Source organism: Olea europaea, chromosome 22 (assembly GCF_002742605.1).
Source record: "Olea europaea var. sylvestris chromosome 22, O_europaea_v1, whole genome shotgun sequence".
Taxonomy (NCBI): Eukaryota; Viridiplantae; Streptophyta; class Magnoliopsida; order Lamiales; family Oleaceae; genus Olea; species Olea europaea.
This window is the reverse complement of record NC_036258.1, coordinates 6,415,897-6,426,581: the sequence shown is the minus strand read 5'-3', so window position 1 is coordinate 6,426,581 and position 10,685 is coordinate 6,415,897. Positions and strand designations below refer to the sequence as shown.

General features: G+C 33.3%; 1 protein-coding gene across 5 annotated transcripts; it reads left to right on the top strand.

Moving 5' to 3' along the window:
* Nucleotides 1–1,196: 1,196 nt before the first annotated feature.
* On the top strand, nt 1,197–6,677 carry LOC111371555. 5 transcript variants are annotated; one of them, XM_022993611.1, is made up of 8 exons: nt 1,197–1,420; nt 2,098–3,363; nt 3,454–3,515; nt 3,630–4,316; nt 4,447–4,530; nt 4,615–4,690; nt 4,769–5,085; nt 6,287–6,677. In XM_022993611.1, exons 2-8 carry the CDS (start codon nt 2,187–2,189, stop codon nt 6,461–6,463), a joined length of 2,580 nt encoding a protein of 859 aa, XP_022849379.1. In that variant the 5' UTR covers nt 1,197–1,420; nt 2,098–2,186; the 3' UTR covers nt 6,464–6,677. The 5 variants fall into 5 exon arrangements, with proteins under 5 accessions (XP_022849379.1, XP_022849378.1, XP_022849375.1 ...); XM_022993610.1 differs by having other exon boundaries at nt 2,157–3,515; XM_022993607.1 differs by having other exon boundaries at nt 2,098–3,515.
* The last annotated feature ends 4,008 nt before the right edge of the window (nt 6,678–10,685 follow it).

Here is a 10,685-nt window from a genome sequence, read left to right as displayed (position 1 = left end):
GCTTATTTTTATTATTTTATGAATGTTTAAATATTTATTCAAATTCTTTATGTATATTAGTTATTTAATATTTAATTATTTCGTTTAATTTTTTTACTAACACTTATTTTCATCATTTATTTAATATTTTAATTGCTTATTTTAATAATTTTACTAACACTTAATTTAATTATTTGTTTTTAATTAATATTTAAGTACTTTTTTTAATTCTTTATGCATATTGCTTATTTAATATTTACAAATTTATTTTAATTGATTTGCAGAAATTTAATTTGATTGATATTTTAATTTTCTAATTTAATTGCTTATTTATTATTTTACAGATGTTTAAATATTTATTTAAGTTCTTTATGTATATTACTTATTTAATATTTAATTATATCTTTTAATTTTTTTACTATTACTTAACATAAATAAGTAATTAAAATTAAATTGGCAAATAATAAATATTTAGATAAATAATAAAACATTTATATTAAGCATTTCAAAGAAATAATTTTAAATACATAATATACATTAAAATTAAACAATTCAAATAATAATTAAATATTAGACAACACAATGTAAGTAATTAAAATAAATAGTTAACTTAAAAAATTAAAGAAAATAAATAAATAAGCAATTAAAAAAAAATTTTGAGCCTCTGACGGTCGGCCCAGATGACTGGGCCGTCTGGGCACCCAAGCGACCCAGTTGACTGGGTCGTCTGGGCACAGTTGACTGGCCTAGACGGCCCAGTCAACTGGGTGCCCAGACGGCCCAATCAACTGGGCCGTCTGGGTGAGTCTGGGTCATCTGGGCATGCCTAATCGGTCCAGTAACCTGGGCTTACGTCTCCTTTGTGGAGATCATCGGAAAACTCCATTTTCGACGATCTCTACTCCATTTTCCTCCTTCCAAACTATTATGCTTACCCAAAAATTATGTATTTTTCCAAAAATCAACACATGTATATAAAATCATGTTTTTTTTTCCAAAAATCAACATAAAAACTTTAAATATGAGTCGTCTATTTTTTCTTTTTTATCAGTGTTACAGTAATTTTTCTCTTTCCTTACTATCTTCTTTAAATAGTAAGGATAAATTTGGATTTCTCTTGATTTTCAATATTTTAAACATTTTGCTTTTTTTTCTTTTTTTTTTTAATTGGTCAAAGGCCTTTTTGGAAAACTGGACCCGGCTGTTGGCCACTAATTCCTCGCACGAACACCCTAGAACCCGGCCGTCCCAACCCCGTGTTCACTCAGAGAGTCACGATTCCCAAATCATCCAACTCGTTCTTCTTTCCGATGACGATCCATGAAAGTCTTTAATTTTTTTCGTATCAATTCCTGGAATATATGACAAACACTGTCAAACGTTACTCAAATTGAAACACCCAATATCCACCGATAGGATCAGAATCAGCTAAAATTTTCTGGTATGCAAATCCACAATTTTATTACTTCCTTGATTATCGATGATATTGATGGATTGTTTCTTTTCAATAGTTTTTTGGGTTACTGTTTTTGGATATTTTATATATTATTTTCAAATTTTTTGGTGTTATTTTTCTATTTCTAATATTTTTTGCTCAAACTAAACGGTTTCTTTTAGTAAGTAAATTAATCAAATCTCTTCACGAGTATTCTGATTCGAATGTTTAGTTAATTTGTGTATCTGGGATTGTAAGCCTTGGCATTTGGGTAATTGTCACATATTGTTATTAGTAAATTTATGGAATGTGCTAAAGTTTGATTTTGAAGTGAAATCTTAGGTTTGTCATTGTTTCTTAAACTACTGTAGAGAAGCTTATTGTCATTTCAGTACACTGTCAGTTTTGTGATCTTCAAATTGCTAGCTGTGACTGTGTTTGATTTGAATTTTTTAAAGGTTAAAGATTTCTATTGGGAAATCCTGTGAAAATAATAAATTAATTTTTGAACTATAACGGTTGAGGATTTGATTTTATTCAGAAAGTGCAATTATTATTGGTATGTTACAAATATTCTCTCATGTAGACATTTTGTGCCAACAGTGACTATTGGTTTTGACTTCTTAAATATGTTCAGTCTTTCGATTCAGTATGACATAACATAATCATGTATTACCGAGTAGGACTACCGAGTATCTTTTGGTTTATCTCCTTCTACTGGAAATTATTGCCGTGAAATCAGCTGCAGCGCATCACAAGGAATGGTTTGAAGATGGCATCACTTCGCTCAGCTGGACATGTAGACCCTGGGTGGGAGCACGGTGTTGCTCAAGATGAGAGAAAGAAGAAGGTCGGATGTAATTACTGTGGAAAAGTAGTTAGCGGTGGGATATACAGATTGAAGCAACATCTAGCTCGGATTTCAGGAGAAGTAACATATTGCGACAAAGCTCCAGAGGAGGTGTGCCAGAAAATGAGAGAAAATCTAGAAGGGAGTCGTTTCGGTAAAAAGGCAAGGCAAATTGAGTACGATGAACAATCATTTATGAATTTTCACGCCAATGATGATGTGGAGGAGGAAGTGCATTCTGGATATAGGAATAAAGGTAAGCAATTGGTAAGTGACAAGGGTTTAGTGATAAATATGACTCCTCTTCGTTCATTAGGATATGTTGACCCTGGGTGGGAACACGGTGTTCCTCAGGATGACAGGAAGAAAAAGGTGAAATGCAATTACTGTGACAAGATAGTGAGTGGTGGTATTAATCGGTTCAAGCAACATCTTGCTAGAATACCGGGAGAAGTTTCTCCTTGTAAGAGTGCACCTGAGGAAGTTTATGTCAAAATGAAAGAAAATATGAAATGGCATCGTACAGGAAGGAGGCATGGACGACCTGGTACCAAGGAGATATCATCCTTTTATGTGAACTCAGAAAATGAAGATGAGGAAGACGAAGAGGAAGAAGAAAAAGAAGAAATGCATCATTTGGGCAGTGATAAACTTTTGCTTGGGGATAAAAGATATCGCAGAGATTTGAAAAGAAGTTTCAAAGGGATCTGCCAGGGTAATGGCCCTGAACCATCACCGAAAAGGCCAAGGTTTGATGCTAATATTCTGATGTCACCCAAGAGTCAGATACAAGCATCTGGCAAACAAATGAAAACAAGTTCCTCCAGCAGATCACGGAGAGAGGTCACTTCTGCTATTTGCAAGTTCTTCTATCATGCAGGAGTCCCTTTACATGCAGCCAACTCCCCTTATTTTCATAAAATGCTAGATTTGGTTGGTCAGCACGGGCCTGGTTTAGTGGGACCATCAAGCCAATTGTTATCTGGTCGGTTCTTGCAGGATGAGCTTTTGACCATCAAAAACTACCTTGCTGAATACCAGTCTTCCTGGGCGGTTACCGGGTGTTCCATTTTGGCAGATAGTTGGCAAGATATGCAGGGTAGGACATTGATCAATGTTTTAGTTTCGTGCCCCCGTGGTGTATATTTTGTTTGTTCAGTTGATGCCACTGGTGTTGCTGATGATGCAGAATATTTGTTTAAAATGCTTGACAGAGTGGTTGAGGAGACGGGTGAGGAAAATGTCGTGCAGGTAAGTTTCACTCGTGCACACACTATAATTTCCATTACTTTTGTGCTTAGCTTTGGTGAATCTGCTTTTGCCCTCCCCCATTCCACTCCTCACTGATATTAACTGTTAGTGTAGGTAATCACCGAAAATACACCCAGTTATCGGGAGGCTGGGAAGATGCTTGAAGACAAGAGAATGAATTTATTTTGGACTCCTTGTGCTGCCTTTTGTATTGATCGCATGCTTGAAGATTTTATGAAAATTAATCGAGTGCGAGAATGCATAGAGAAAGGCCAAAAAGTTACGAAGTTTATTTACAATAGGATCTGGTTGTTGAATCTGATGAAAAAGGAATTTACTGGAGGTGAGGAAGTTTTGAGGCCATCTGTTACTCGATATGCGTCAAGTTTTACTACTTTGCAAAGTTTGCTCGATCATAGGATTGGTCTTCGAAGAATGTTTCAGTCAAATAAATGGCTTTCATCTAGGTTTTCAAAATTGGACGTGGGTAAGGAGGTGAAAAACATTGTGCTGGATTCCTCATTTTGGAGGAAGGTACAGTATGTTAGGAGATCAGTTGACCCTATTGTGGAAGTGCTACAAAAAATCAATGGTGATGAGAGCCTTTCGATGCCATTCATCTACAATGACATGTACAGGGCAAAGCTTGCAATTAAAACCAATCATAATGATGATGCACGCAAGTATGGACCCTTTTGGAGTGTGATTGACAATCACTGGAGTTCATTATTTCACCACCCTCTCTATCTGGCTGCTTACTTTCTCAATCCATCATACCGCTATCGTCCGGAATTTGTGCCGGTAGGAGTATGATGTTTATTTATTTTTTTCAGAATTGATCCATATGAAGTAGTGAAATATTAGTTCTATTTGCATTCTTTTTAGCCTTTTCTTTTTGGATTTTATTTTGTAAAATACTTGAATCTTGTAGCATCCTGATGTTGTACGTGGACTGAATGCATGCATTGTTCGACTGGAACCAGACAGTACAAGAAGGATTTCTGCATCTATGCAGGTAGGAGTTTCCTAATTTAATTTTCCTTATCCATTTTCTGCACATGAATGCAGAACGTTCATATGTTTTCTTGTACTTTTTCAGATTTCTGACTTTGGCTCTGCAAAAGCTGATTTTGGAACTGACTTGGCAATTAGTACCAGATCAGAGCTTGATCCAGGTTATACCATCAAAACACTTAGGATGAAATTTTACCTATAAGCATGAATTGAACTGACAACGGTCTTGCTATATCTAGCTGCATGGTGGCAGCAACATGGGATAAATTCTTTGGAGCTGCAAAAGATAGCTGTACGTATACTAAGCCAAACCTGTTCATCTTTTGGGTGTGAGCACAATTGGAGTATACATGATCAGATCTATGGCCAAAGGCATAACCGTTTAGCACAGAAAAAATTGAATGAAGTTATCTATGTGCACTACAACTTGCGACTTAGGGAACGCCAGATAAGGAAACGGTCATGTGACTTAGTGGCCTCTGACTGTGTTCTACAAGAGAGTTTACTGTATGACTGGATTGTGGAGACAGAGAAACAAGCCTTGCAAGAAGATGAGGTACATTTAATCTGTTCTCTTTCAAGATCTTATGCAAAAGTGAAGTTTCGGCGCTAACAAATTTGAAATCATGGAGTACTTATTTGTTGTCATTTCGTTAACGACATGGTTGAGAATTGAACCTTTCCAGTTTTAGATGAGAAAAGAATGATGATGATCATAATAATAATAAAAATAATGGTAAAAGATCCTTAATATTTGACTGTTTTTAACTTCTCTTTATTCATAACTTGTTTTTAACTTAAATGGCTAGTGGCTTTTGCTGCATGGGACATTGGCTGTTGTGAAGGTTTTTCTTTTCTTCTTCTTCTTCTCTCTCTCTCTCTTTTTATTTTTTATTTATTTATTTATTTTTTTGGTATATCCTCCGATGGTCATGGTCCTGATTTTTATTTGATCCTGGAAGTTTGGAACATATTAGCCTGAAATTGCATGTATTTGCTTCTTTTTCTTTTTCCTTTTTCCATGTATTTACTTCTTTTTCTTTTTTCGTTTAGAAAGAGTAAATTGAAGTTACATCATACATGCTATGTAACATTTTGCTCCTTGATCTTTCAAATCATGCTGTAAACCGTGTTCGTGCAGCTGGCCATGTATGTTAATCATTACCGTTGAACCCATAGATAAGTAAAATGGAAAGAAAGAACAGAATCAAAATAAATCGTATAAAGAACTGTTTTCTAGTCAATTTTGCCATCTATTCCTCCTTCTCTACCAACAGCGGTGAAGCTAGTAAATTTATACTGGTTTTGGTTAGAAATTTCTGTATTGACTAAATGAACTGTCATATTTACTTCTTGATGAATCCTAGAACCGTTTGAAAAAGAAGAAATTAGTTGTTGATTGGAATATAGCATATAGTTTAGGCCTTGTTTGTCACCTATTATTTGAAAATTAAAGAGTTATGAATAGTATTTTTTGGAGAATGTGTGATTAAAGAGTAAAGAAACTTTATTGGTTTGTGTATAAAATATTTTATTGTGTGAATGTGTGGTGAAGAATAATACTGTAGCAAAACAATTTAAAATTTTAAAGCTTGTCAAATGAGAGTTTCTAATTGCAGATAAAGGTCGCTTGTTGCAGTTGGACACAAGCTTTATAGCCTTGATACGTCCCCTTTTACCTTTACAATCAAGTGCATTGCCCTGGCGTCGTGCTAAATGCTGTTTTAAATCTTGGATGTCATGTTCATTGGCTGCAGGAAATCCTTTATAGCGAAATGGAGCTAGGGGAAGCATACGAGACAGATTTAATGGATTATGAAGACGGGATTGCAGTCGAACCTTTGGAAATTTACCCGACTATTACTGATGCAGCCACCGACGACGACGACGACGATGCCGATCTCAATTTTCTTGATGACAATGTAAGTGATTAATTACTTAACTGTCCAGTGACCTTGGAGCCTCCTTTCTTCCAAAAATCAGTAATCAGCAGTTGTACGTATATTTTTCTAGTGTCCAGTTTTGTAAATGCTCATTAATCCCTCGACGAATTGAGTTGATACCAACACCCAGTTTTAAGTGAAATGGAAAAATGCTATCATGAAGAAATATTAGTAATGCTACACTTGTAGAAAAAAAATAAGAGAATGCTACATGTACATAATTGTCTACATAATGGTGTACATAATTACACGTGTCGTTGGATCCAACGTTTAATTCAAATCTCATACTTGCACATTAACAACCGAATGAATGCCACATCATATTATAATCTGTACACAGGGCATTTTCCCAAGAAATATTGGTGGCTTTAACAAGATTCGAGCACCCTTGGTACCTTTACTCGTCAAGGTATCGAGTTGGATTGTTCAATGTATTTCTTCGAGTTTGATTGTGTTGTTTGACATAATATCCAAATAAACAGATGATATCCAAATCTTAGTACCTCTACTAGATTCGTTTGACAAATTTTGTCGAGTCCAAGTTACAGTTTTCTTGAAATAATAAGTCATTTTCGTAAATATTTTATCATTTAATTTAATATGTAAGAATATTAATTAGAATTTAATTACCTTGAACGTTTCTAGAACAAGTTCGAGTCAAAGTGCAATGATTCAAAACACTTCCTTTTATGCTATTTCAAAAGATTCAATGAATTAATGATATGGACATAAAATATAAGATTTCAAATTTTCAATCCTAGCTGGAACAATGAATTCAATTCAGTTCAATTCAATTCATTTTTTAACAATGGCTGAACGATGAAATAGTCAAACGGTAAAACCAAATCAATTTGTAGTGATTTGATTTAGATTTCAATCTTTACAAATTATATCCAAATGCTCATTAATAATCACAACTGTGAAAACAAAATTTTCAAATTGGGTGTAGTGTTGAACTGCTTAGCCATATTCGTCAATTGTCAACAATTATTTTAGATTTTAATTTAAACTCCCAAATTTATTTTCTACTATTAATAATTTTATTGAATTTTAGCTAAATTTTGAAGTCAATTTATCCAAATTTCCTTATTCTTTTCGTAATTGTATTTCTATATTTTATTGATAGTCATGTTGTTTTGTTTTACTTTGAGCCGGGTTCCCTTAAATTTTCAAATGGCCCACTTTTTTTTATAATTGTATCTCAATTTTTTGGTCAGATCATTTAATTAATTATTTACATTTTGACTTAATTCCTAGATTTTACTACTTAATTACTAGAATGATTCGAGGGATTAATTAAATGGTCATTTTTGAAGATTTGATCAATGAGTTTTTCAACATACTACTTTGGTGGAAATTGAATGCAATTAAATACAATATAGTCCCCAAATTGCTAAAGACGTGTCAACTATTCAAATATCTATAATTATTTATGGGTTTGCATTCCTTACTTTTGGTATGATTATTAGTCACTTTAGAATTTTGTTGAGTGCAAATATGTTTGAAACGGTAATTTACCCTAAAAATTGGTTGATTGGTAAAAAGGAACTTTGTGGTGCGTTTGATTACGAGCATAAAATTCCTATGGAAAGAAAATGAATTCTAGACAATTTAATTGCCTAAAACTTATTTTTCTGAAAAATATTATTTAAATGAGTTTGATTAATTTAGTTTTTAACATTGAAAATATAATTGTCCATTTTCTATTGGTATGTAGATGAGAGTGTGGATAAATGAAAAATAGAAACCACTCCCTAAAGAAAATATTTTTCTTATTTTTTTAGGAAAATATGGTCATATGAACAAAAGTTGAAAAATATGGTCATATGAACAAAATTGGTATGTAGATTTGCAAAGGTCATGAAGGAGTCTGGGTACAAACAAAGTCAAGGGGACCACACTCTCCTCATCAAGCATTCAGCTGCAAGGGGAGTAACTGCTCTTCTAGTCTATGTGGATGATATCATAGCTACTGAGAATGATGAAAGAGAGAAGCATGGATTAAAGCAGAGGCTGGTGAAAGAGTTCGAGATAAAGGAACTAGGGAAATTGAAGTACTTCCTCGGTATTGAGGTGGCATATTCTACACAAGGGATCTTCATATCTCAGCAGAAGTATGTGACTGATTTATTGACTGAAACAGGGAAGATTGGGTATAAGCCAGTCTCTACTCCAATGGATTCGAACCATAAATTGGGAGAAGCCAAAGAAGAACCCATTGTTGACAAAAGAATGTACCAGAGGTTGGTTGGCAGACTTATATACCTTGCTCACACTCAGCCAGACATAGCATACTCGATGAGCATGATCAGTGAATTTATGCATGATCCAAGAGAACCCCATCTTCAAGCTGCTTATAGGGTACTACATTACTTGAAAGGCAATCCAGGAAAAGGAATTTTGTTTAAGAAAAATGACACTCTTGCTCTAGAAGCCTACACCGACGCTGACTATGCCGGTTCTCTAGTTGATAGAAGATCGAATACAGGGTATTGTACTTTTCTTGGAGGTAATCTGGTAACGTGGAGGAGGAAGAAGCAAAACGTGGTGGCAAGGCATCTGCAGAATCAGAGTTTAGGGCTATCGCTCAAGGATTGTATGAACTACTATGGTTGAAGATTATTTTGGATGATTTGCGAGTCAAATGGGAAGGTCCTATGAAGCTTTATTGTGACAACAAGTCTGCTATCAATATCGCTCATAATCCTATTCAACATGATAGGACAAAACATATCAAAATTGATAGGCATTTCATTAAGGAAAAATTGGAGGAAGGATTAGTGTGCATGAGCTATGTTCCATCAGTACGCCATTTAGCTGATGTTCTAACAAAAGGCCTGAACAGTTCGAGTTTTCATGATCTTGTATTCAAGTTGGGAATGGAAGACATCTATTCCTTAGCTTGAGGGGGAGTATCAAAGTGTAGATATTAGAATAGGAGAATTAGTTGAAATCCCTTAAATTGAGGGATTTAGTTAGGCAACTTTCCTGATTTAGATTCTTGATTTTTTCCTTGATTTAGTTTCCTGTCTTTTCTCTTGTAATCTCCTACATATTACCATGTATTATCAAAGGTGAAATAAGAGGATTATTCCATCAATTATTCACGTCATTATCTTCTCATACTTGGAAAATAAAGTTGGAAAATTGTCAATCAAACACTCAAAAAGTAAGAATTTAGATGAAAAAAAAGCTAATTAAACGTACTCTTATAGTGATTCATCAATATTTGTATAAGGTACAAATATGTACAAATATTGAATGATTCACAAAAAGTTATTGAAGATATTATTGTAATTAATATTTTTATTCATTTTCTTTTATTAGTTGTTTTATATCATTTAATTATAATCGATGAGTTCGTTATATATTATATTTTTAAATGAATTCATTATGCCCTTGTTTGAGTCCCATTTTTGTGGAGAAAATGAATTTTTGAATAGTATATTGATGGAAAATGTGTGGTTAAAAATTAAGGAAAATTTTTTGATTTGCGTATAATATTATTTTATTGAAGCATATGTGGTTGAAATATTATCAAAGCATTGTTGAAGAATGTATTTTGGTGAAAAAATTGGGCTCAAACAAGGACTATATATTATATTTTTATCTTTAAGGAGAGAATGAATCATATGTTATAATTGCAAAGGTTACATTAATTGATATTGGAAAAAGTCTACATGTACATAATTATTGCATATAATGTTGTTCATAATATGATTTGACAATCATTCGATTATTCATGTAAAAATATGAGATTTGAATTAAAGGTTGGATCCAGTGTATGTAGCCCTTCCCTTGATATTGTTGAAGAGATTAAAATACTTCTATTCCATTGTTGATAATAATGACTAGAATCATAGAACTCTCTCCTGTAATACTGTTAATTATATTATTCACGTGTTTGACGTGGAATTTTAGGTTCATATTTAACATTTAAATTATTTGATATGTGTTATTTTTTCTTCGTTTAACTCTGATTTTAAATCAAATCAAATCTAAAAAAATGATTTAGATTGATTTGATTTTGAAATTAAAATTTCAAATCACTTTAAATAATTTGATTTGAAAATTTATAACAAATAGAGTTCACCACTAGTTGACATGTGATTAACCATATTCTAAAATGCTGGAAAATAAAAAATCATCGAATCTATCTAATTATCTAGAAGAAACCTACAAAAAATCCGATTGGGTCGAACCATGGGCTATT

Excerpts from the sequence above, each read along its gene's own strand:
- LOC111371555 (XM_022993610.1), top strand. The coding sequence starts at position 2,187 with ATGGCATCACTTCGCTCAGCTGGACATGTAGACCCTGGGTGGGAGCAC. Across the intron at positions 4,531-4,614 it reads GGATTTCTGCATCTATGCAG|ATTTCTGACTTTGGCTCTGC; the intron begins GTAGGAGTTTCC and ends GTACTTTTTCAG. Across the intron at positions 5,086-6,286 it reads AAGCCTTGCAAGAAGATGAG|GAAATCCTTTATAGCGAAAT; the intron begins GTACATTTAATC and ends CATTGGCTGCAG.